A 24,549-nucleotide genomic window follows, 5' to 3' on the forward strand; every position below is an offset into this window, starting at 1 on the left:
ACTTTTCCTCCACCATGGTGGGAGACGAGGGCGTCTTTCACCTCCTCGACTTCTGCCGCCTCCTCTCCCGCCTCAATCTCTCGCTCTGCCCTCGCATCACCCCCGACTCTCTCACCTACATCCTGGCTCTCGGGCTCAGGCTCCGCGAGGTCGAGATGATCGGAGCAGGAGGAGAGGAGCAGGCATCCGACGGGTCGCTGCTGGACGTGAGCAGTCTGGAAGACTTTGCGGAGTCTTTCAGGGCCCAAGGAGGAAATCTCATCGCCGACCTCCGCCTGCCGGCTCAGCCTCGAGCTCCCCGCAAGGCTTCAAGGGCGAGGACGAACGTGAGTTGCTTCGCTGCCTCTCATCCGAACTCGCTGACTCGCTTTAAGCGTCAGATCTTCTCCCGCATGGCTAGAACAGCCTCCACCGTAGGAACCGCGCACTCTGAGTCCAGCTACTCCCCTATGATCGCCGCCCAGAAAGCTCAGATCAAGTTTGCCTCCTAGCAGAGCAGAGTGAAGTTGAGGGAAGGGAAGTGTAAGGCGGACCAGCCTAGAGCCGCCGAGGGGAGGGAGGAGGGAGGGGAAGTAGAGGGGAGGGAGGAGGGAGGGGAAGTAGAGGGGAGGGAGGAGGGAGGGGAAGTAGAGGGGAGGGAGGAGGGAGGGGAAGTAGAGGGGAGGGAGGAGGGAGGGGAAGTAGAGGGGAGGGAGGAGGGAGGGGGAAGTAGACGGGAGGGAGGAGGGAGGGCGAGTACGTGCGACTTCCCAGTTTGACGTCCGACGGTCCGGCGTCCGACTGAAATGGATCTGCTGTCCTTTGGTCGACTAATAAAAGGGGTAGTAGATGATTGCTGTCTTTCATCACGTAGCTAGGGGGGTTGTAAATTTGCAGCAAAGGCGGGAGGTGGCGATGCGAAAGCGAGGGGAGGGGGAGGAGAGGAGCGGAAGAGAAGGTGGAGGGGGAGGAGAGATCTGAGGGAGGGATAGGAGAGAGACACGCCAAGACACGGGACGAGACACAGTACGAGATACAAGAGGAGACACAGTTGTGGAGGAGGAGTAGGAGTGAGTAAGCGGAGGTCAACAGAAAGGAGTGGAAAATTTGTGCAAGTGGGGATCAAACCCGGCAGGAGGTCGACAAGAGATGGAGATCGAGGTGGATGGTGCACCAAACCAACAGATTGCGTCTCCTGACGAAGCATCCGACAACGTCATGTACTTTCGGACCATCATGAAATCCCCTGTCCGAAAAGCTTCGACTGTAGTGAGGAGCAAGGAAGCAGGGCAGAAAGCGGTCCACTTGGTGGTTTCATCCAAAGAGAGCTGCCTGGAAGTTATAAAAGACTCAGCTCACGAGTTGATTCATCTCTTCGACGAGAACGTGTTCGGAACTATCTGGGATCTCAAGGTTCACAACTATGACTTTATAGCTCGGGAGGATATCGAACTGATGGTGGTGAGACAGGCGATATCTGTTGAGCATGTCACTTCAGCGCGTCTTCCGGACGCATTTCAAGGTTTCCAAGCTCTTTGCATGTCCAATGCGTTGACTCTCAGGGCTAGGCATGGACTCCGGTCAAGACCTGGTCCTGGTAACCTCCGACTCCGGACGATTGCTCGTGCTGCACGTGGATCTCGCACGATGTCACTTTCAGAAGGTGAACGAGGTCTTCTTACCCCGAGCGGCCAAGTCGAAGAGCCTGTGGGTCGACATGAGGTTCGTGGCTTCTCTGACTACTTCCGCTCGTCACTTCCCTTGAATCTAGCAGCAGCGACTTCGAGGAGCACAGGGCATACGGACATCGGATCTCTGTGGCCCCAACAGGCTCAGCTGTGGTAATCTCAGCGCTGGAGGACAGGATGTGCATACTGCCTCTGTCTAAGCGGTTGGAAAACAAGGGACAGATCTTCGACGCAGAAATGGACGCGGTTGTACAGCAACTTGTAGCAAAAGTCATTCCAGTCCCTGGTGGCAAGTTGGGAGCGATCGCTGATCTTCAGTTCACGCACAACGATGAGTCAGGAGATAACATTCTTCATTTTGCAGCTCTTGTATGCATGAGATCATCTTCACTTCGCGGATGATTGAGTTTGCAGGTCTTGCGTAAGGGGAAAGGAGGTTTTTCCTCGGTGTTATTGTTCAAAGCAAACCTGGAATCTAGAACCTGCTTCCTCATGCGATCTTTTAACACTCAGTTTTGCCTGACGACGGTGTCCTTGCTTCGTGTTGTATCGCAGGTCTGATGTATGTTTGCTCAGTTTGTTTCGAGCGTGTCCGCTTCAGATCAAATTCTGCTGGGAGGGGAAGGAGGGATTCTTCTGCTTGACACTTCAAGGTATAGGTCTAGTCTGAGGTCTTCTTGACGCTTGTACACAGTGCGTCAAACTATCCAAACATAGGGAGTGAGGGGATGTTGGCGACTGACATGGAAATTTCACTTTCTGAAAGACGGATTCCACCATTGAATGAGTTAGGCGGGCCAAACACACTTGTCACGTGCATACATGTCGCTGATTGTAAGGAACATCACGGAAATATCAAGCAAAGGGAAATTATCTTGATAAGTACAGAGGAAGGGAAGATTTGGGTTGCTGAAATATTTCAAAAAGCATCGTTCGAAGTCAAATTGCTCGGGAGTATCGATTCACCCATAGTTCCTAGCAACATTGTTAGTATCCTGGGGCAGGGAGGCTACAGAAGGTTTCTAGTAAACGGCGACAATGGAGACAGTGCAGTAATGATGATGAGGCTGAATGGGAATGAGATCGAGATCGAGACTCTCGAAAGACTTACCATGCTCGGAGTCACGACAGATTTCACCGTTCTGTCGGACAAAAATGTCAACGGGGGAGACGAATTCGATGTCTTAGTCTGCTCTGGTACGGGAAAGCATGCAAGCATTCGGCGGCTCAGGTACGGTTTGCCTGTAGAAACTCACGTCCGGTCAGAGAAAGGCTTGTGCGATGGCATCGTTGGGTTGTACACCATCACATTTGAGCAGAAGCACGATCAATCGTTCCTCTTCATGGCCTTCACTACTGGCTGCAGAGTTCTCACAGTTGGTTCTGAGCTGAGCGATGTAACGGATGACCTCGGACTCAACCCCACTGCACTCACTTTGCATGCTGCAGCGAACTCAGACGGACATCTCATTCAAGTGTCGGACGAGGAGGTCATAGTCATCCAGCAACCCGTCTTGGACAGCATGGATCTCGACGTCATTCCTTGCTCGCAGCCAGAGAGAGCAGTCTGGAGACCCGCAGAGAGCACAAAGATCAGCGTCTCTGCCTCTCTGGGGAACCTCGTCATGTGCTGCACCTGTGGAGGGACCAGCATCCACATTCTCGACACCACAAGAGATCAAGGCAGTGCTGGAGAGTTTCAGATCAGAGGAGAGATCACGAGCTTCAGGAGCAGCGAAGAAGTTTCTTGCATGGCCATGACAAGCTTAGGAGCCCACGGTAGCGAAACACGAAAGATCTCAATCATCGGAACTTATGCTGATGCTCTCAAGGCGAGGGCAGGCAAGATTAAGATCTATTCCCTCGGGGAAGAGAAGAGGGAAGTTGAGTTGGCTCAAAGCATCGACCTTGGGATCTACTCAGGCAGTGATCTCTCTGGTAGCGTTCCTCAATCTTTCGGCATCCTCCCCGAACCTGCTGGTGGCGTTTTCCTGGTTGTCGGCTTGAGGAACGGAAAAGTGATCATCTTCACTTTGAATGCTCTGTCTCTCCCTCTTGTCGGGCTTGGCACAACCCGAAGACTTGCTGAGTCTCCGATCACCTTTGTCAGTATCACTTCCTACGCTGGTCCATCGCTGATCGCCCTTGTGGAAGATGTAGCCTTCCTGGTGACGCCTTCTCGTGCCTCCTTGCAGTTTCAGAGGATCGGGTTTCAGCCCGGCGGTATCTCCCACGCGGCTCCCTTTATCTGCGATGCCTGTCCACTTGGGATGGCGATAGTGGTGGACGGGCAACTGAAGTTGGTCTCTATTGATCGTTGTGAGAAGTTAGACGTGAAAACTATCCCGCTTGCTTTGGAATCGGAACATACTGAGTCGGAGTCGAAGCTTGAGGACAATTTCATGCCTGCACGTGTTGTGTGGCACCCTGACGCCAAGCTTGTGATTGTTGGTTGTAACTACAGCCGCAAAGTCTGCGGAGCAGAAGAGGAACCTGAGAACAAGGTGATGTGTTGTGAGCTGCGACTGATCGACCATGTTTCCTGGTCTACAGTGCATGTTCAGCACATTGGCGAGAACGAGCGGATCCATGCTCTTGCTCTTTACCGTACACTTGAAGATGAAGTTCTCGTTTGTGTCGGGACTGGACCTGAGATTTCTCTTGTGTCCAAAGCTCAGCGCGAGGTTGAAAGTACATCCTTGTTTGAAAAGAGATCAGCAAGCTTGAATGAAAACGAGTCGGAGAGGAGTTCTGATTCAGACAATGAAGACCAAGGTGTAGGTGATGAAAGTCCGACGGGCAACGAGACCAACTTGAAGAGGAGAAGAAGGGAGAGCAAGGTCAACTCTAGGTTGCTCATATGGCGTATTGTTCAGAAATCGGGAGCTCCCGAACTTGTTTTGGTTGCCTCCATCTCAACCAGGAACGCTTGTCGCGCCATCTGTCAGTATCAGGTAAAACGAGACTGTGAACTTGGTGGGATGACCAGAGCTGGCAGAGCTGCCTGGCGGTTGCGACAGGAGAGACTTGGACCCTTTATGAGTTCAGCCGTGTGAGATTGGAAAAGAAGGAGAGGAGTTGCAACAAGACTCGGTTCAGGCGGTTGCTTAGCAAGACTGCACGTTTCTTGATCACGAGTTTGACGTCCAACGGATTTCACCTGGCTGTCGGCGACTGTGTTGACAGTTTCAGCACTTGGAGGATTGCGTTTCCAGTCTTCTCGTGGCAGGTGATTTCAGGGGTCACTGAACTGAAATCAACACCTGAATACTCACATTTGTTCATGATGCAAAATGTAAGTGATGGGTATTGGTAGGGGTGTTTTCTTGGTTCACAACCTTGATCAGATGAGAGCGACGAGGGGGTATTTTGCTCGGCTAGAAGTCCGAGTCTGTACAGGTGAAGACGTCGGGTCTGCTAGTTGCTTGTTCCTTCTGATGTGCCCTTGCTAGAATCTCCTCAAGCTTTGAAGCTCGAGGACTGCGCCATCGATCTTCTTGTCGGGAATGGTTTCCTACCCACCATTGACAACTTCACTTTCAAATTCACTCCCACGTCTGGGGGTTGTGAGTTCTGGAAAGAGACTTCCGAGGGCGTTCACTTTGCCATGGTTGACTATCATGCTTGGGGCAGCGACGAAGGTCAAAAGCTTCTCGTAGTGTCCTTACATGACCCGCCCACGTTAACAGGTCCACCGGAAGGCACCAAGCTGAAGCCAGTCTACATTGCTATTCACGCGAAAGCATCTCAAAGTGAAGTGAAGGTACGCCAGGGCCCCGTGTGCTCTCCGTGAGGTCGAGACATGCAGGAGAGATACAAGTGGAGTTTTCAGCTCTGCCACAGGGAGCCTTCCGTGAATGCTTTCAGAGCGAGCGAGGTGAGGAAAGGGCAAGGGAATACGTTGCTGGAGATGATGCCCCTTGATCAGGAGGAGATCGAGTTGAAGTTTGCAGAAGCAGATTCAGATCGTTGGCCGGTGAATCACAGCAGTGGTGTGAAGGATTTTGATCGACTGACATCATTCAAGCGTACCATCTACATACAATTGCCTCTTGATAAAGATGCTCAAGTCTACATGAAGGATACAAAAGACGATGTGTGTTGTCATCATTTCGCTTTCTTCTTGTGACGTCCTGTGAAGCAGTTTGAGCTGCGTACAACTGTTCCTGCAGCATATCGCAACATGTTTGGGGTGTTATGATTCCTGCCTGAGCTTGCTGCCTGGAACCTGACATGCACCTTTGTCAAGCTTCTCCCTGTCAACCTCAAGGGCTTCGACGCGCTTCAAATCCTTGTGAGTGTCAAAATCGTTCCGATCGCCCTCTCACTCCTCGCCTTCAGATTCGTGGTGACTCGGACCTGTCGGAGATCTACTACACGGTCTCCCCGTCGACTCCTCCGCTCTGACTGACGGGCTTGCAGGTTTTTGCCACCTCCCTCTGCGATGGCGCGATGCTCCAGTTCTCGTACAAACGCGAGCTGAGTTGCGTCCGACTATGGGGGGACGTGAGGTGATGAGAGCAGAGGAGCAGGAGGAGAAGAGGAGCAGGAGGAGAAGAGGAGCAGGAGGAGAAGAGGAGCAGGAGGAGAAGAGGAGCAGGAGGAGAAGAGGAGCAGGAGGAGAGGAGGAGCAGGAGGCTTGTCTGACGTCCCTTCCCCAGGTCACGCATGGCCGTGAGCTCAACCCTATGGGGACAGGGCAAGGGTCTGCTAGGAACGGATGGGAACGGTCAGCTTTTCTGGCACCGTGGATCAGGGGAGGTGAGGGGGAGGAGGAGGAGAGGAGGAGGAGGAGGAGGAGGAGGAGGAGGAGGAGGAGGAGGAGGAGGAGGAAGAGGATTGTGACGAGTGACTAGGTGGAGGGGAGCGAGAACGGGTTTGCTGGGGGAAACCTTCGGAGCTGCTGCGAGATGAGCCTTGACAACAAGTTGACTTGACTCACTGCAACGCTGTCGCTCATGCTCTGCAGGTTTTGGAACCTCCGAGACTTCCGCATGTCGAAGAAGGCGATGCTCGCGTCTGCCGATCGCCTCAGCCTCTTTGAGGTCTTGAGCTCATGCGTCCCCTCCCTGCTCACCTTCCCGCAGGACACTCTCAACTTGTCCTCCCCCGTCGCTCTCTGCTGCAGCCTGCAGGAACTTGCGGGAGGAGCGAGCGCCGGGGCTGACGGAGCTGCGCAGGGATCACTGGGGCTGGTGATGGGGCTGAGAGGAGGGCAGGCAGTCAACTGCCTCCTTCGACTGCAGGAGCGCATGCAAGAGCATGCGAGGACAAGACCTCTGCTGGGCCACTCGTGAGAGAGGACCAGTGACGCTCCTTCGTCTGACTGTGCGAAGGCATCGGAGGTTCCGGAGCTCTTCCTGCCGAGCCACTGCGATCCTGGTGAGAGCTAGCGGGTGAGGAGGCGGAGGGGCTGACGGACGGACAGGATGGAGATTTCCTGCTGGGCTTCCTCGAGCTGGACAAGGACTTGCAGGCAGGGAGGAGGAGAAACCTCCGGCTGGTGACGTGGGTGGCAGGAGGAGCTTTGCCAGGGGGTCGGTCAAACGTCGCACACCATTAGCGAGGTCATCGACGCCATTCATCATCTCATATGAACGCCTCTTGCACTTCTACCTCCCCTCATTCCCCCGATGCCTCTCCAGCCGAGTTTGCTGGTCTCTCGTCAGATCACGGATCTGTTCCCTCAGCTCCCCCAAGTCTCCCAGCACCTGCTCGGCGTCAGCTCTCGCTGCAGCTGGAGGACGAGCCCACCTGTCGCAGCTTGTCCAGTCCCAGCCGGGTCTCTCGCCGGGAGAGGAGGTTGCGCTTGACCTGCTCCCACGAGTCGAGGTCGTAGGTCGGGATGAAGTCGGGGCGGTTGGCAACCAGGTCCTCGAGGTCGGGTCGGAGGAGGATGTAGAGCTCTACCGGCTCCAGGGCTGTTGCCGTGTGGCTCTGCTTCAGGGTCCCGTCCCCCCCGTTGACGCAGTTCTCCCCGAAAACTCCTCCCGGCCCCAGCACGCTCTCGGACTCCCAACCCCTGCTGAGGAGAACCTGCAAGCAAGTCGCGTCAAGTGAACAAGGAAGAGCACGAGAGGAGGCTGAGGACAGAAGAGATAGCAGGGGAGAGGAGGAGGAAGAAGATAAGGATGCGAAGGATAGCTTAAGCATAAGATAAGGAGAGGAGAGGGAGAGGAGGGGAGAAGGGACGGCGTTCACCTGCCCGCTCTTCACAAAGCAGAGGCCGTTGGAAGGAGTTCCCTCGATGGTAATGACGTCACCTTCAGCTGCGAAGGTCTGTGGGGAAACCTCAGCCCCCCTCCCCTCCTCTTCTCTCCTCGCTCGCCTTTCGCAGGAGCAGACAGATCTCTCCAGTAGTTCCAGCCGAGCAGCGCTTTAGGATGGGACAGGCCGTGACGAGGTTGCGATGCACGTGAGCTGCGAGATCCTGTTGAGAGTGAGAGGAGGAGAGACGCGAGCAGAGCTGCCTTCTGCATGCTGAGCGGGAGATCTTGGATGATCTTGTAGCCTTCTCGAGGTCAGAGGGAGTGGAGAGAAGAGAAGAAGATGATGGGAAGTCAAAGAGGAAGAGCAGCGCGAGAAAGCAGGAAGGGGGATGAGAGGAAGAGAGGAGGAGGATTCTCACCGTCGAAGGACCGTCTCTCAGGGTATCTGTACTCAAAGAATTGCATGATTCTCGCTTGAAGGGCTGCTGGAACCTGCAAGCGCACAAGGAGATTAGACGGGATGAAGAGAGAGAAGTGTCAGAGAAAGGAGGAGGAGGAGGTGGTGGAGGTGGTGGAGGAGACTTGGTTGCACCTGCTTGTCCTTCATGTACTCCTTCAAACGGTTCTCAAGCTCCAGGTATCTTGCTCCTGCCTCCGATCGCCGATCGATGATGGCAGGAACGCTGTCAACTCAGGTGACGTGGAAGGAGAAACGAAACATTGAAAACCTTCCGATAAGATGTCCGAACAAGAAGCCGCCAAGAACCATCAGGCCGATCTGAGCGACAGCATCTCAACCTTCATGTTCGTTCTTCTTGCGTGTACAAACTCACACAAAATATCCTCTCAGCTGCGTTCAAACCTGAAAGACTGATAGTGAGACAGAGATAGACTTGCTTCAGCTGCTTGCCTGCTACATCTCCATACCCCACGGTCGTGATGGTTGCGTAGATGAAGTAGAAGCTGAGGGCACGAGTGAACTCCTTTGCTTCCTGGGCTCATTCGCTTGTACCTCTTGACATACTTGGATAAACAGGACTCGTCCCTTCTTGTGTGCCTCACAACCCACCTGCTCTTCTCTTAACTTCCTCCTCCTCCTCCCCCCCCCCCCCGCTTCTCTTCATGACTTCTCGCCTGTCCATCTCCCCTCCCCTTCTTCGCTTTCTCTCACTTTCTCGTCTTTGACTTTCACTCACCCATTTAGCCTGTCTAGTTGTCCAACGAAGTACCAAGCGCAAGCAAGCACGTGTCCGGTAAACAGCATCTGTTCGCTTGTAACGACACAAGGAGGGAGTGGGAGTGGGAGGAGGGGCAAGAGAGAAAGATGGGAGAGGAGGACAGCAGCGGGACGAAGGATGCTGACACCTGCCCAAGGAGCAGCGAGAGGTTGAACAGTCTCGATTTGTCCGGGAACTGGTGGAGGACTTAATCAGTCGGGCAACGACGTCAGCCACGTGACCTTGTAGGCGATGAAGTTGGCGATGCGGTAGATGTGATGCAGCCTTGGTGTGACGCTCAGCTGCTGGGGGAGAGCTGGACCCTCACCTGAAGAGCTTCGCCATCCTAAAGGCCTGCCGGGCTGTCAGCTGGAGGAGTCGGGCGAGACGGGAGGACCTTGAACAGGTTGATGACCTTGTTGTCCCAGATGAAGGGGATGCTTCCCGGGATCAGATACGAGATGAGGCAAGCCATCGCCTTGAGCGGGAAGATGCCGCAAACATCCCACACAAACGCCCTGCAGGTCTTGTGGTCAACAGGGAGGGGGAGGAGGAGGAGGGAGAGGAGGAGGGAGAGGAGGAGGGAGAGGAGGAGGAGGAGGAGGAGGGAGAGGAGGAGGGAGAGGAGGAGGGGGAGGAGGAGGGAGAGGAGGAGGGAGAGGAGGAGGGAGAGGAGGAGGGAGAGGAGGAGGGAGAGGAGGAGGGAGAGGAGGAGGGAGAGGAGGAGGGAGAGGAGGAGGGAGAGGAGGAGAAGGAGGAGTAGGAGGCGCGAATACCAGCTGCTCAAGTATCGATTTCGAATGGTCGGCAGGTCGTCGACAAGGTCAAGTCGTCCGTTGCCGCGGTACTGTAGCAGGAGCGTGAGCGAGGGGAGGAGGGGGCCGAGCATCGACCTGATAGAAGGCTGTGTGCATGGAGAAGATGATGTCGGTGAGGAAGATCAAGTCGACGATCGACCTCAGAGGCCTCGCCAGGTTCTCTGCTAGCATGTTCTTGGGCAGCGAGCAGTGGTCCTGCAAGTCCCTCGTCACCTCCTCCCTCCTCCTCCTCGTCCTCCTCTCCAACCTCGTCCCAGTCGTCCATGGTGAAGCCTGCGGCTCGAAAGGGGACGTTGAAGGCTATGTACATCATCGCCAGCCACACTGTCCCGTCCCACACCTGCCACCCTCGTGAGCTCTAAGCCCAGCCTCTGCTGCAGCACCTGCAGGAACATGGAGCCGGGCCTGAAAACGTTCTTTCGCCCCCACGGAGGGTCGGGGTAGAACCAGGCGTACTTCCCGAGATCGACGATCTCTTGAGACTGGCAGAGGAAGCGAGTGAAAGAGTGCAGGGCAGGAGGAAGGCAAACCTTGCTCACGTGCAGATCCGTGCTGTTCTTCCTGCCCACAGTCCCGCGATGTGGTGCTTCCTTGGGAACAAATGCTTTGATCTGAGCGAACTGCGGATTCGCCATGGTGGAGAAGACGGAACCGGCCTCGATGGCTCCAATATCGTTCATGCCGGAGCTCCCACCTCTCAAGAGCATTGCGCCCTGCTGCTTCAAGCTGCAGGGCAGGCAGGTGCAGAAGGAGGAGAGGAGGGGAAGCACGAAGAAATGTCGTCCTCTCACCCGAACGATCATCGGGACGTTTGTGGCTCTCACGATCTAGTCCCTCCTGGTTATCTCACATGCTCTGCTCAATCTCGCTCCACATCTCATGCTGATCCAAATCAAAAGTCCCTCACTCTCCATCAGCGGCTCTTTTGCTCTTCATCTCAGTGATACTCACTCAAGCGCTTCTCTTCTCTATCCTCTCCTCTCCTCTCCTCTCCTCTCCCCTCTCTGCTTCTCCTGCGTCTCCACCACCACCACCACCAACTCCTCCTCCTCCTCCTCCTCCTCCTCCTCCTTCTACTCCTTCTCCTCCTCCTCTTCCTTCTCCTCTGTCGTCTTCTTCTCCTTCTTCTCCTTCTCCTTCGTCGCTGTCTTCCCTCCCTACCTGGTTAAAACCTCAAGCCATGATCTCTCCCAACCCGCCTCAGACCCGCCGCGATGCGCCTCATGGCGATCCTGGCGGTGCTACTGAGCGTAGGAGGAGGGGGGACGAGCGGAGGAGGAGGAGGAGGAGGAGGAGGAGAGAGGACGAAGCAGGTGCATGAGGGAGAGAGTTTTCAGGGCTCTGCTTGCTTCAGGACATGTTTGCGGTTGGATAGAAGCAGATCCTTGCTTCTGCCCCGGCTCTCGTCTCCCGGTTGGAACCAGCAGGTTGCGAGGCTGCGAGGTGGACATGACATGTTGTTGTCGCACGAACAAGGTGACCTGACATAGCATGACATGCGAATGACATCGCCGCAGATTCTTATCCTCCATCGTCGGCGGGCGAGATGGCTGAGTTAAAACGAGCTAGCGAGCTTGGAGAAGCGAGCGTGAGCATGAAGAGCAAGATAAACACAGGAATTTTACTTCCTTGTAGTGATGTGATTGACTGTGACTCGTCTCCGAAAGCAGTCAAGGAACTTGAAGCGTATCTTTCGGATCGTCGTGAAGTAGTATCCGGCGTTTTCCTAGAAGGAAATTCTCATTCAGCAAGGGGGCGACGGCTGACATGCGGATGGTTTTACAGGGCTACTTGCCTCTATACTGAGAGTAATATACCCGAAGCAAGCTGGCGGAGCCAAGACATCTGATGCGGGGTCGGTTGTTCGAGAGGTAGGCGATCAGTGGTAGAGGTGATTTGAAACTGAAGGGAATTCAGCTGATCCACGCGGTTCTGGAGTTGATTCGTCTCGCCTGCAGCATTGTGAATGCAAGATCGTTTGAGAAATCCTTGACAGAGAGAGCGTTGCTGTGCATCTCCATGTGTTTAACAAGGCAACTGTTGCTGGCTGCTTTCACAGTCGTTGATATCGCCGCAGAATCATACCGGACGTGAAATCTCTCGAGCACTCCATGCGTTGTGTAAGCGAGCTGTACAAGAACGAAATCTTTCTTCGCAAACGTAGAGGTGTTCAACTTTGTTTGAGGAGATAACAAGTTAAATTGCAGCATACCTTAACGAGGTAGCAAAGACATTGAGCTGGAACCTCGAGAAGAATGTATCTATCCACATGAAACAACAGATATTCAAGTGAAGATGGTTTCGTCTTCTTTCCTCAAATTACTTGAATTCTTATCAGGATAATACTTGTATCCATGGAACAAGATACCAGTTATTTGGATGACTTGGTACCATGTTGGCTGAGCATTGCTGTGGAAGAAGGTTGATGTATTAAACTAACGGATCCTGTTTTGAGAGACTAAATTCAGATGGAAAGCTTCAAGACATGATCAGCAGAGCAGCGAAAGAATGGATGCTGCATGTGTATCCAAGTGATCTCACGCGGTTTCAGCGACCAGCGCGAGTTCTACTGTCCGTTGCGTTTGCTCAACTTGTCCACGGAGATCCGGTGAATGTCGGATGATTATATATGAAGTTTTGATCTTCCTCAGGCTATCAGAGAAAGGGCAAACAAGGTTTTAGAAAAGTGTACAAGGTGCACTTCAAGTGTTCAGAAGAAATGTTTTGTTGACGAATGACAGGAAATTTAAGAAGCATGTTTCAAAAAGGTACAATTATGCTTTGCAACGTCTCCTTCGTTGATGGCTCTGCTCTCCTAGTTGGAGATCTGAAACGAATTCCTTCCAAGTATACAAGACTGGTCTAGTTGACGTGATTCTTTCCCTCATTGGGGACCCACACAGTCACCAGCAACTCCCAGGAGCAATTCGCCGGGATCATGTTCGAATTGGATCAGTTTCGTGACAAGGAGGGAGAAAAGTGCAAGGCGTACGTGGCACGAGTACTTTTAGGGATGCTTTCGTTCTGTGGAGAAAGGTAAGTCATCGGCAAGGGTTCATGGATGTGACAGGCCGCAGGGTCAGTAGAAGGACTGGGGAGAAGATCTTTGACCTTGTCCTCATGGAACTTCACACGGATACTGATCTACATGATGCCTTCAGTCTCGACTCCACTTGCACTGCTGCACATCCTGCTGTAGCCGCCTCTACAGGCCGTCAAGACATACTGCATTTGGCCATGCAGAAGGTGGTGTTGTGAGCTCGGCTCTGGCTGTGTTCTGACTCCTGTGCCGTTAGCTGCTCTGCTGCCTGGACTCTCGTTTTGCACTTCACATGGTCCACCAGGGGAAGTACATAGAGGTGACCTCTTTCCCTTCGGCTCCCGCTGACCTTGGAACTCAGAACGTGTGGGGAAAGTCCATCTCTCAATCCGCTAAGGATTTGATTTATGGTGATGTCTTGAGCTTCTCATCATCAGCGTGAGGATATCTTGCTTGTGGCAGCTTGCATCTGTTCTGGAGCCTTCATCATCGAACAGCAGAGTCGAGCTCACCCCCAGCAGCGCAAACTTTCCCTCCATGAGATCGAGCGGACAATGGTGACTCATCGTATGCGGCTTCAATGCCTGAGATGCTCTCACATGTGCAGCAATTCGCACGCGTATGCGAGGTGATGTTCTCGCCAACAAAGAGATACAAGGAAGCTGTCCTGTTGCTTTGTTGGCGAGTCTTCGAGTTCATAGTCAACTCCGCCAAGGCTGTTGGGCCTTTTGGAGAGTTTTCCTTTGACACCCTTCCGACGAAAGTCTTGCTGCAGCGGGTCTTAGTTGCGTTGGTGAGGAACCCGAACTCATTTCAAGGGGTTGTTGAATCTTGCATCAGTACTCAGCCCTTGGCGACAACACTTTGCTAACTAACCGCGAGGACATCTTGATGAAGATACAAACCTTCAACGGTGAGCCTGCCCTTGCACTTCGAGTTGAATGACAAGTAATCGAAGATGAGATGCAAGACATCGGCGGAGTGGGAGTGCTAGAAAACCTCTATGATGAGGCTATATCTTCCATCTGGAGCAGAGTACGGCTGCACCTGGATCAGAAGTCATCGGAGCTCAATGCGGGGCACAAGTATGACTGCTGGGTCTTTCACGAGAGCTCTCGAGCTTCACTCTTTCTGCGAGGGATTCTTCAAGTAGCCTGCTACGTGATGCTCCTCGTTGTGTTGACTCGTGATTCATTAGGAAGGGAACCAAGGTCGACTGAAACGACTCACTTCCTTGCCTGCCACCGTTGAGGTATTCCTCCTTATTTGCGCGAGTCGAGGTTTGATGGCTTGTAGTTGTTCTGTCACGAGGACCTCCAGGCATTATTTCGCCGGCTACGGGCAGGCTCGAGAGAGATACTGCTTGGGTGGATGAAACTGGGAGGTTTGCACTTGCTTCACGCAGCTCTCGATTGAGTTCTTCCAACAGCTATATATTGGGATTTAGCTGAAGATCGACATGTGCACCTTAGACCTCTCGAAGCTGACCTGGAATCCCCAGTGATAGATGACAAGTGCTCTGGTTGTACCAGCACAGATAATGCCTGACCATCGTGTCTGCTATTTGTCTGGTTGCGAGTTCGTCCCTTCATTCTCTGTCCCACAAGTCACTTCTGTCCATCCTTCCCCTCCTTGCCCCCTGCTCCTCCTCCTCCTCCTCCTCCTCCTCCTCCTCTCCCTCCTCTCGCCATCCTTCAGGATCTCCATGACGTCCCAATCAAAATGCCCGACATCATTGTCGGGGAGATTTTAGTCGTCAAAAGGGTAGGGGTGGATGTTCCTTTCCTTGGACCGGGTATATTCTAATGGAATTGAAATACGTAGACAGGGGTACATGAGTATGGGGGTGGTAAAAATTGTCAGCTGAGGTGGTAGGGTGATTCTTTTTTCTTTCAAATTCTTTCAGACAGATGATTGTTGAACAGGACGGTGGGGGTAGTCTGACTTTTGAAAATAATTGAGGGTGGGTCTGTTTCATAGGTAGGGTATTTCACAGACGGGTAGTTTTCAGAGGTATATGCATATGTAAAGGTGGGTATATATTTGAAAATCAGGGTCCTTTGATCGGAATTTTGCTTCCAAAGTGGGTAGTGACAGTATACGAAGGGTGGAGGGGGTGGGACGCAGGGTCGGTGCTGGCGATGGAGTTGTGTTCAGTATGCGAAGAGTACATGGCGGAATGGTTCTGCCGCAAGTGCGACCGAAAGATATGTCAGGTGAGAGGAGGAGGAGGAGGAGGAGGAGTGAAGGAGAATGGGCAACGGGTGGTGGAGCAGCAGCAGCAGCAGCAGCAGCTGTAGCAGTAGCAGAGGTAAATATTTCTGGTGCTGTAGGGGCAGTCCAGGAGGAAGTGGCCAAGGAAAGGGACCTGGACGACAAGAAAGACTTGAGTGAGAGGAGGAAGAGAACTAAGTGAAGAGAATTTGAAAAAGAGGCGACCGCAGTTGATGATGGAGGAAAGGCGGAGAGGCGAGATCAGGAGGCAAGAACAAGTTTTGTTAGCTGAATTCATCGCCCATCTTGGAATTCTGCTGAAGAACGAGGGAGCAAGAAGCAAACTTTGCTCATGGCATGACGTAGCGCGACGTTCCGCTCACATTCAAGGAACTAGAATTGTCGACTGTAGGAGTCGATCAGTCACCCGGAGCACGAAGGTTGGAGGGAAGGAAGAGATCCGTACAGTAGAGTAGAGATCTCAGAGTTGAGGACAATAGAACATCGGAGCGAGCCTCTTGACCCTGACTGGTGCAGGAATGCGACGAAGTAATCCACCTCATCCCCGAGAAGACCGTCCATCAACGGATCCCCCTGAAGCCCACACAGCCTGCTGCTGCTCCTGCGCCTGCTGCTGCTCCCGCTCCACCTCCTGCTCCTGTTCCGCACAGTTCCTATGGAGCGCCAGGATATCAAACCTTTGCCAACAACTTCCTACCAGTCGGGGCAGGCGGTCACAATGCACCAGTGCCATTCAAGCCCCCTGAGGTAAAATAAGAGGGCTCTATTTGTCTTCTCTTACTTTGGAGCGCTTCTTACAACGCTGACGTCTCTGTTTGCTGCAGCTCGGCGCGTTCGCTCCGATCCCTTATCAAGCTCAACCAGCGGCGCACCAGTGAGCAGTCATTCGTCAGACGAGAAAGTCCATTGAACCTGAGCTTACAGTTCGCCTCCTATTCAACGCGAATTTCAACAACAGCTTGAGCATACTATTCATGAGCAACGCTCAGTGCTGGAACAGGTAAAAGCACATGCTTTCGCCGTGTAATCATATCTAATCTGAGTCGGGTCTTCAAGATGCAAATACCGTCATATACAATGTATCAAGACCGATATTCAGCATATGCACAACCAGAACCGCAGAGGATCGTAGCGAGGTATACCCTGAAGCAAGTCGAGCCCTTCGTTGACGTTCCCACCAGCAGCATCCCCGTAACCAAGCAAGGAAGCGAAGTGTCTGCTCCTCCCGGCTCCATCGCCCCGTATGAGCGACCACATCCCTGCTCCCTCGCAGCTCACCTCCCTCATCCAGCCCGCCAGAACCCGAGGTCTACTACGACAACGCGCCAGCTTGGGAACCCCCAGCAGATGACGAGGAGGATGCGGTCAGTCTTGGCTCTAACCAGAACTTTTCCTGATGAACGTCATGCGTAGAATCTTGCAACGTTGGCACCACCACCGTCGCACCCTGAGAACCTTCCAGATCTCCAGCTCGCTGAAGACAGCCAGTTAAGGTCCTGATCTGAACTTCATGGTTGAAGTCTCAACGAAGCTTTAGCTCCAAGCCTGCTGTGGCTCCTGAAGGAGACAAGCAGACAGAGGGCATGCCAAAAGCTTCCGGAGCAACGGACGGCTCTCTAGGTAGGCTGCGGCTAAAAAAAGTGGCGGGTCTAATGTGCTCTTCACTTTCAGACCCTAGCGCGGAAGAATCTAAGACTGCACCGTATGCTGTAGCAGCTGGTATCACAGGGATCAACGAAACCAAGGTGAAGAAATAGCAGGTGGCACAGAGCTGCATGGTTATCCTTTGCTGTCCGTCAGGTTCCTGAAGATGCTCTGGCTAAGCTGAAAGAGACGCAATCGACCATAGTGAAAGGTAGCTTCACAACATTCCTCTTGTCAGCCTTCTGACATCACACCTCCGCTCTCGTCTCCAAGAATCGAGAACAAGTATCCCAGCTGATACAAGCACACTGCGAGACAAGTTCGTGCAGGTACGAACACTTCCCATCGTCTCCTCTGCCTGATCGTTGGGCGATACAGAGAGGAGCGGCAAGTTTTGTTGCACAGCTTCGAGCCACGCAGGACAACGAGGCAGACATGCTTGTCTCCTTGATTCTCACAAAGGAGATGCTCCTTGTGGCCAAGAAACCGAGGTGAATGAAACGATGGAATAGAGGGTATGTTTACAGTTGTTCGTCAGCTACAAGACCCTCTACACCCTTAAGTTTGCCTCTGGGTTGAAGGCCTTTCCTGTTCCTCGAGACCCCAATGGCGTGATCGTAAGTCAAGCAGCTGGGCAGGGACGGAGCGACATGACGCAGTCAAATTCAGGTTCTCAGCTCGGACCTCGCTGAGCCTCTCGTGTTTGGTTGTGGCCAGGTGAGTGTCGGCACTTGACACCCTCCAGCTGAGCCCGTCCAGGCGCATCTCCTGCAAGAAACTCTCGAGGCCTTCGTCAAACTCGGAGGCTTCTCGGGTCCAGCTGCAAGGCTCCCGGCAGGTTGACAAGTTCGATGACGTTCGAATACAACCTGAGCTCCCCCAGGTCAACCAGCACCAGGTCCAGCACAACAACAAGGTGACGAGGATACGAACTTCTCTTCCTAGCCTCACTCCAGCTGTCAGATGCCAAGACTCCTGCTCCTCCTGCCCCTCCTGCTCCCCCCGCCCCTCCTGCCCCTCCACCTCCACCCGCTCCTGCAGGAGGAGCCAGCGGGCCGCCTCCTCCACCCCCTCCTCCTCCTCCAGGCCTGTCTGGAGCACCACCACCTCCACCTCCTCCGCCAGGAGGCGGGCCTCCGCCACCACCTCCACCACCTCCTCCTGGCGGCCAAGGCCCTCCGCCCCCCCCGCCTCCTCCTGGTCCATCCTTGTTGTCAGCTAAGTCACCTCTGACTCTTTCAAGGTGGCGGGCCTCCTCCTCCACCTCCTCCACCTGGCAAAGGAGGGCCTCCAGGTCCTCCTCCTCCTCCTGGCCAAGTCCTGTTGGGAGCTGCAGCGCCAGCGGTCGCGGGGATGCCAGCGAAGAAGAAGCAGCAGCCTGTGAAGAAGCTGAAGCAAGTGCACTGGATCAAAGTGAACGAGAGGAAAGTCAAGGACACCATCTGGGAGAACATGAAGGATGACGAGGTGAAGGACCGAAACTTGTGCAGCTTATCTCTTCTGAGAGATTCGCGTGCAGGTCAAGATCGACAAGGATGAGTTGGAGAACTTGTTTGCGGCGAAGACTCTGGCGAAGGAGACGAACGCGGCAAGTCAACCATGCCGGAGAGGGGAGAGCGTGATCGACTTGGTCAGGACGAGGCGCAGGAAGGAGAGGATGCAGCACTAGGACAGCCAGGCGGTGAGGCTCTGGCCCTTCTGTCTTGCTTCATGACCGTAGCATCAGGGCTCCGCAAGAAGAGAGTGGTCATCCTGTTGAGCGCCAACAGGTAGGAGGAGCCAGCAAGGAGCTGCCGCGACTGACAGGGAGCAGATCGCAGACCATCGGAGTTCTGCTGTCCCACCTCAAGATCCCCCACGAGGAGTTCAGGAGAGCCATCATGGCGCTCGACACGAGGACGCTGCAGGTGAACAAGAGGAGGAGGAGGAGGGCAACAACTCACACTGTGGCAGCCGAACTTCGTGGTGCAGCTGATGAGGCTGCTGCCCACAGACCAGGAGGTCGCGGCCCTGCAGTCCTACACCGGGTCTGTCTGCTTCATTTGTTCCCTCTCAATTCACCTTCCAGCTGGACAGGCCCAAGGAAGAGCTGGGAACGGCCGAGCGCTTCCTCTTCGAGCTCCTCTGCATCCCTCGCCTCAAGCCTCGTCTGCAGGTGAGCGGCAGGCGTGCAGGAGCCTGAGCGTGCTGAGGCGGCTTCCAGTGCTTCGTGTTCATCCTCGAATTCAACGCAAGGTTGCATGACCTATCGGAGAACGTGGAGGTAGCGCAAGACTCTGCTCCTCCTTCTGCTCCTCCTCCTCCGCTCACCCCAGGCAGGTCCTCAACTACGCTCTTCATGATATCAAGCGCTGTTCGAAGCTTGTCAAGGTGACAAGAGAGGAGACCACTGCTGCTGCAACTGCCGCTCAGCCACCCGCAGGTCTTCGAGCTGATTCTTGCCATTGGCAACTACCTGAATGGGACGGGACCGCGAGGAGGAGCGTACGGGTTCAAGCTGGAGGTGCGAGGAGCTCGTCCAAGGAATCAGGCTCCTCACTCGCTGCAGGTCCTCACCAAACTTGCGGACACCAAGACGACCGACAACAAGAGCACGTTGCTCCACTATCTCGTGCGTGAGAACGAGGGAGAGGATTGGACGTGAACGCTGCTGCGTGTAGGTGAGTTTCATAGAGCGGGAGAACAAGAGCCTGTTAGACTTTCCGCAAGAGCTCAGCAACGTCGAGATTGGAGCAAAAGTCTCGGAGAATGTGGTGTGTGATGAGGAGGAGACTGTTGTGCTCCTTTGAATGGCATCAGGTGGAGGAGATTAGCAAGTTCAAGAGGGAGATCAAGTTCATTTACGAGGAGATGAATCGTCCCTACTACAAGTAGCAGCTCCTTCTCCTTGTGTGCTTCGACCTCTGCCCTCACTTCCCTGCCAGGAGCAACGCCAAGAACGACCCGTGCGGAGCGAAGCTCGAGCAGTTCTACCACACCGCGTACAACGACATGGAGGTGCTGGAGCAGAACAAGAAGGACGTGAGCATGAGCAGGCGCTGCCGCTTCACCTCGATGACGTTGCCACAGGCGCTGAGCTTGTACAAGGAAGTCTCAAAGACGTGAGAGGTGCGGTTAGACGCGAAGAGAGCTGACGGAGGTCGCCAGGTTCGGGGAAGAAGATCTCAAGCCAGACGAGTTTCTCACGCAGATCCATCAATTCGCGCAAGCCTTCAAGGAAGCGTACAACGAGAACGTCAGGAAGAAGGTCAGGTGCTGAAACCCTCCTGCTCTCGCTCATCTTCTCACAGGAAGAGGAGGAGAGGATTCGAAGCCGGCGGGAGGCCTTCATCAAGCAGATGGCAGAGCGCGACAAACAGGTCGAGGCCAGAAAGAAAGGAAAAGCAGCTCCACACAAACCTGCCAACGACGCTCGATCGCAGAATGCAGTGAGTGACCACCCTCCTTTCCTCCACCTCCTCCCCTCAAGACCTCTCTCTTCTCTCCTTGACCCAAATCAACAGCCGAACCAGTCCAAGGAGAACGCAGCAGCAAGACCAGAGCAGCGACAGCATGAGCAGGCGCCTCTCAAACAACCTCCCTCCTCCTTCAACTCTCGCGCAGCTCCGAAGAACGCGCAAGGGGCAAGGGCTTGTTCTGCGTTCTATCGCCCTGCTGATGAAGCATGCAGGACTCCGACGACTCTATCGCACAGATGATCAACACCATGCCCAAGAGCGGCAAATTCGTGATCAAGAAGCAGGTGGCTGACGCCTCCTCCTTGTCCTCCTCCTCCTCCCTCCTCTTCTCTCCTCTTTTCTCTTCCTCCTCTCCTCTCCTCTCCTCTCCAATCCTCCCTCTTCTTCGTTTCTCTCTATCGACCTGTAGCTGACGCAAGACATAGGCTACCAAGGAGGGCAGCACCCTCCTTCGCGACCACTTGCAGGTGAGGCAACCATGCGCGTCATGCTCGAGCGATCTCACTCCTTGCCAGCAAAAGAAGGATGAGCAGCCCTCGCAAAGCTCGTCCAGTACTCCTCTCTCCGCCATCGCCCCGTCCAATGGCACCTCCTCCTTCTCTGACTCCTCCACCAACAGCCTCGAGAGCTCGGAGGTCAGCGGCTCCTGCTCGTGTTGCTCCTGACGATTCAACAACAGCAGGCTACATCTGGCAACCGGATCCGCTCGAACCTCAAGGACCTGGGGAGGTTTCTGACACCAGGAGGAGGCAAGCGCAAGTAGATAAACGTGATTATGCCCTATACGACTGAAGGTAGTCGTACCACAACCTCTTTGTCTGCAATCATGGTTCTGATGCTACATCATTTCCGTCTCTTCTTGCTTTATCCCTCTCCTCTCCTCTCCTCTCCTCTCCTCTCCTCTCCTCTCCTCTCCTCTCCTCTCCTCTCCTCTCCTCTCCTCTCCTCTCCTCTCCTCTCGCTCGCAAAGACATTGGTTCATAACATTTTGCAACCACCCCTACCCCTACACTTTACCTTGTTACGTACCCCCTTTCGCCAACCCTGTCTACAACCTTTACGGTACAAGAACCCCTATGACTCACTACCCCTGAACTAAAAGAATAACACCCCTACCCCCTCTACTAGCACACACCACCCCCATTCAAGCTAACACCCTACCTACCCTGTCATATCTCATTTTAAGTACCCCCACCGTTTGCCCTCGCTCCTCTCCTCTCCCATGCCGTGGCGCGCGCGGCTTTCCCGCAACATGGCCGAGCTTCGCTTCCTCATCAATCCTCGGGCTCCGCACACGGAAGGATGCAGGTGCCTTGACTTGCGTCTTCCAGCACACTCTTCCTCCCTTACCCCCTCCTTATCTCATTCTCCTCCTGGTTGAATGGCCTGACTGATGTGGTTTTCATTCATTCTGTTGTGTTTTAACTATCTTCCAGTGATTATGCGTGTTTTTTCAATGTCTTGACTGCTTCTGATATCTATCACATATGAAATTCAGTGTTACTTGCAATTTTCTTTTTGTTTCCGTCAGTTTTCTGAATGATAGCTTTCGTGACCCACAGAAAGTTGTTTATCGTTTTGCTTGTGCTTTGTTTCTTTCTGTGACGATTGGTTCATTTCCTATGGAAAGAGTTGAATCAAGACTGAACTCTGATTGCAGCAAGTTCATTATCAAACACTATGCTTTCTTGAAAGGGCTTAACCCCGAGATGACTTTTCTGGTTCGTGAAACGGCCAACACGTCCTGGGAGCCTGTGGTCGAAGCTGTTTACCAAGGTTTCAAAGCCAACGAGACCACCAGGGTCACCAACATGACCGAAGAGCAAATCTTTGGTATACAATTGCATGTTGACGATTGTGTTGCTTTCTGACGCGCTCGTGGTACAGCCGAAGTGAAAAGGTTCAATGATGTTGGAATTGAGCACAACAAGCATGTGGAATATTTGTTGCCTGACATTATTTGAATGCAAGAGTAACACAGATTGAACCAACATCTTGTGTAATGGCGCTTTGTGGTCCTTCTTTCCCTCTTCACAAATAGATTCCCACAGATAGATTCACTATCGCATGTCTGCTTAGATGCAGAGCTGTGCAAGCACAAAGCCATTTCTTACATGTCTTGTGTGATTTACATGTGCGAGTCCATGTAGTCTTGGCGCTTCGAGTTGGAACTTCGGTTTTTCTTCCCCATCCAACGATCCGCCGTCTTGTCCCATCGCTTGCCAACCTCCGCCTGACGTCGGGAGGGGACCCGGCCTGGCTGACCATCATCGAAGTAGCGGCCTGCAGCCAGTCAGTGGGGACGCTCTTTGTGCTTATGCTCACCTGGATTCTTCTCTGAGACGGGTTTCGGGTAAAGCTGCACGTTGGCCGACATCTTGTCCCTGCTGTCATGTCAGTGACGGCAAGAGGAAGCGCATCAAGAAGTATGAGATTGACCTCAGCTCAGAGTAGGAAACGATCTTCACGTTGCAGTCAAGCTGCTCCTTCTCGCTCATTTGCCATGGCGAATGAACTTTGACCACCGGAACGTTTCTGAGCTCGGGGCACCAGAGGCGGCAATACTCGCCATCTTCATCGTAGTCCTTGGATTGCTTCAGGATGTTGAACTTGTTGATCCTGCCCCCTGAAAGCCCAGCAGCGAACATCCAGTTCCCCCAGTTCGCCGTCACGTCGTGATCAAGCAACGTCTCCTCGAAGTACGCTGCCCCGAGTCGCCAGTCAACGTTGAGGTTCTGCGTGAGGAAGCTAGCGACGTTCTGTCTTCCTCTGTTGGACATGAAGCCGGTGTACTTCAACTCGCGCATGTTGGCATCCACAAGAGGCTGGCCGGTCTCTCCGTCCACCCATCGCTGAAACGCTTCTCCTTCACCCTCCCACTTCCACGACCTGTGCGCGATGCCTCCGATCTTGAAGACTTCATTGCCATGCTTCATGCAGATGTAGCGGAAGAAATCTCTCCAGATGAGCTCGAAGATGAGCCAGTAAGTCGACTTGTTCTTCACCCGCTGGGACTCGTACCGCTGCACTTCCTCATAGATGAATCGAGGAGAAATGCATCCATGCGCCAGCCAAGCCGAAAACTTGGAGCTGTAGTCAGCTCCGATCATGCCGTTTCTGGTCTCGAAGTAGTCCTTCAGACAGTCCTGCTTCCAGATGTAATGCTGAATCCTGTCCAGTCCAGCTGACTCGCCTCCCACGAACTGAAGGACAGAGCGAGGGTCCGGCTTTGCCGCTCCTTCGACTTCCTGAGCTGAAAAGCCCAGCGACTCGAGAGACGGAAGCCCTTCGTCGAGCTTCTTCGCGTCTTCGGGGACGACGCCAAGGTTGCCCTTGACCGGGTATGGGAAGCACTTGCGGACCTTGGACTTCCTCTCACACGCCTCCTTGAAGGGAGTGAAGACATCAGGCATGTCCGTCAGCCCCTGCCTGTTCGAGAATCACGTGAGCAAACCACGGAGTGAAGGAGAAAAGAGAGGAGATGGAAGAAGAAAAGAGGACAGAAAGGATGGAAGGGGGGGGGGGGGGGGGGGGACATCCGCAACCTGTAAGGAAGGTCGTCCCGATGAAACAGAGTGTGACCCCAGAGCAGGTGAAGTTTGCCTCCTATGAGCGACGTAAGACTAGCGCAACAGAAGAGAAATGCCGTCACCCAAAGGAGCGATGGCTCGCTTCACAGCACGATCAACGCGAAGCTCTTCGTCCGTCACTTCCTCTTGGGCCAGCACTGTGGTGTCTTCTCCGCTCTGCATAAGGCGAGGAATGATCACTTCTGGCTTGCCAGAGAGCACCAGCAGATCCGAACCAACTCCTTGCAGCCTCTTCTTGAGGTCTGCAACGGACTCCAGCAGAAACTTGGCACGAAGTACGCCAGTTTTGCGAGGACCATACTGACTCTGAGCGAAGAACCGTGGATCGAAGCAGTACACAGGGAGGACACTGAGAGCGCTGTTGGAAGCAAGGAAACGCTTGCTTGCCTCTGCAATGAGCACGTTGTCTGTAAGACGAAGATCGTTCCTGAACCAGAGGACAACACGTCCTCCCGACATCTTCAGACTCGTCAACGGTTTGTTCACCTGCCTTGCTTGAATCGAGGGAAGATTGAAGCTCCCGACGAAGGCAGCAAACGAAGAAGAGAAGAGGGAGAGGAGGAGGAGGAGGAAGGGAAGGGAGGGATACAAGGCAGGCAGCTTGAGCGGCTGAGGCTTTAGGGGATCCTCCTCCTCCAACTCTCAAAACCACACGCTTAAAGGCCCTGGTC

At 53.9% G+C, this 24,549-nt stretch overlaps 6 protein-coding genes across 6 annotated transcripts; 4 read left to right on the forward strand and 2 right to left on the reverse strand.

The window, feature by feature from the left end:
• Positions 1-1,128: 1,128 nt before the first annotated feature.
• On the forward strand, positions 1,129-5,675 carry GUITHDRAFT_134365 (hypothetical protein; the record flags this gene model as incomplete). The annotated part of the gene is made up of 13 exons (XM_005838354.1): positions 1,129-1,501; positions 1,542-1,576; positions 1,640-1,701; positions 1,757-2,036; positions 2,082-2,222; positions 2,244-2,320; positions 2,362-4,621; positions 4,666-4,896; positions 5,015-5,066; positions 5,120-5,308; positions 5,357-5,430; positions 5,511-5,544; positions 5,596-5,675. 13 exons carry the CDS (start codon positions 1,129-1,131, stop codon positions 5,673-5,675), a joined length of 3,888 nt encoding a protein of 1,295 aa, XP_005838411.1.
• A 1,604-nt stretch (positions 5,676-7,279) lies between these two features.
• On the reverse strand, positions 7,280-10,618 carry GUITHDRAFT_102699 (hypothetical protein; the record flags this gene model as incomplete). The annotated part of the gene is made up of 16 exons (XM_005838355.1): positions 7,280-7,378; positions 7,422-7,703; positions 7,869-7,946; positions 8,469-8,559; positions 8,605-8,654; positions 8,710-8,839; positions 8,889-8,921; positions 9,073-9,140; positions 9,336-9,378; positions 9,422-9,447; positions 9,491-9,611; positions 9,870-9,940; positions 9,987-10,106; positions 10,159-10,251; positions 10,295-10,393; positions 10,442-10,618. The coding sequence occupies 16 exons, from the start codon at positions 10,616-10,618 to the stop codon at positions 7,280-7,282; spliced, it is 1,581 nt and encodes a 526-aa protein (XP_005838412.1).
• Positions 10,619-12,396: 1,778 nt separating this feature from the next.
• Positions 12,397-14,171, forward strand: GUITHDRAFT_102700 (hypothetical protein; the record flags this gene model as incomplete). The annotated part of the gene is made up of 13 exons (XM_005838356.1): positions 12,397-12,519; positions 12,563-12,606; positions 12,653-12,679; positions 12,731-12,771; positions 12,815-12,947; positions 12,989-13,157; positions 13,208-13,270; positions 13,313-13,361; positions 13,414-13,508; positions 13,559-13,744; positions 13,792-13,864; positions 13,910-14,036; positions 14,150-14,171. The coding sequence occupies 13 exons, from the start codon at positions 12,397-12,399 to the stop codon at positions 14,169-14,171; spliced, it is 1,152 nt and encodes a 383-aa protein (XP_005838413.1).
• Positions 14,172-15,109: 938 nt separating this feature from the next.
• GUITHDRAFT_102701 (hypothetical protein) lies at positions 15,110-21,051 on the forward strand (the record flags this gene model as incomplete). The annotated part of the gene is made up of 38 exons (XM_005838357.1): positions 15,110-15,167; positions 15,285-15,341; positions 15,396-15,448; positions 15,703-15,933; positions 16,011-16,060; positions 16,111-16,186; positions 16,243-16,322; positions 16,368-16,427; positions 16,478-16,550; positions 16,600-16,679; positions 16,724-16,806; positions 16,858-16,931; positions 16,987-17,041; positions 17,104-17,159; positions 17,209-17,321; positions 17,369-17,447; positions 17,500-17,547; positions 17,590-17,644; positions 18,167-18,297; positions 18,350-18,460; positions 18,505-18,599; positions 18,644-18,737; positions 18,784-18,857; positions 18,907-18,985; positions 19,034-19,093; positions 19,150-19,200; positions 19,253-19,333; positions 19,379-19,441; positions 19,491-19,583; positions 19,630-19,700; positions 19,755-19,851; positions 19,900-19,931; positions 19,978-20,077; positions 20,121-20,258; positions 20,501-20,572; positions 20,714-20,755; positions 20,804-20,923; positions 20,971-21,051. 38 exons carry the CDS (start codon positions 15,110-15,112, stop codon positions 21,049-21,051), a joined length of 3,066 nt encoding a protein of 1,021 aa, XP_005838414.1.
• Positions 21,052-21,515: 464 nt separating this feature from the next.
• GUITHDRAFT_150904 (hypothetical protein) lies at positions 21,516-22,280 on the forward strand. Its single transcript, XM_005838358.1, has 3 exons — positions 21,516-21,596; positions 21,949-22,121; positions 22,176-22,280. Exons 1-3 carry the CDS (start codon positions 21,541-21,543, stop codon positions 22,250-22,252), a joined length of 306 nt encoding a protein of 101 aa, XP_005838415.1. The 5' UTR covers positions 21,516-21,540; the 3' UTR covers positions 22,253-22,280.
• A 329-nt stretch (positions 22,281-22,609) lies between these two features.
• PHR1/DASH (induced by DNA damage) lies at positions 22,610-24,337 on the reverse strand (the record flags this gene model as incomplete). Its single annotated transcript, XM_005838359.1, has 4 exons — positions 22,610-22,672; positions 22,757-23,717; positions 23,834-23,894; positions 23,941-24,337. The coding sequence occupies 4 exons, from the start codon at positions 24,335-24,337 to the stop codon at positions 22,610-22,612; spliced, it is 1,482 nt and encodes a 493-aa protein (XP_005838416.1).
• Positions 24,338-24,549: the final 212 nt, after the last annotated feature.

The sequence above is a fragment of the Guillardia theta genome, assembly GCF_000315625.1.
Source record: "Guillardia theta CCMP2712 unplaced genomic scaffold GUITHscaffold_11, whole genome shotgun sequence".
Classification (NCBI taxonomy): domain Eukaryota; class Cryptophyceae; order Pyrenomonadales; family Geminigeraceae; genus Guillardia; species Guillardia theta.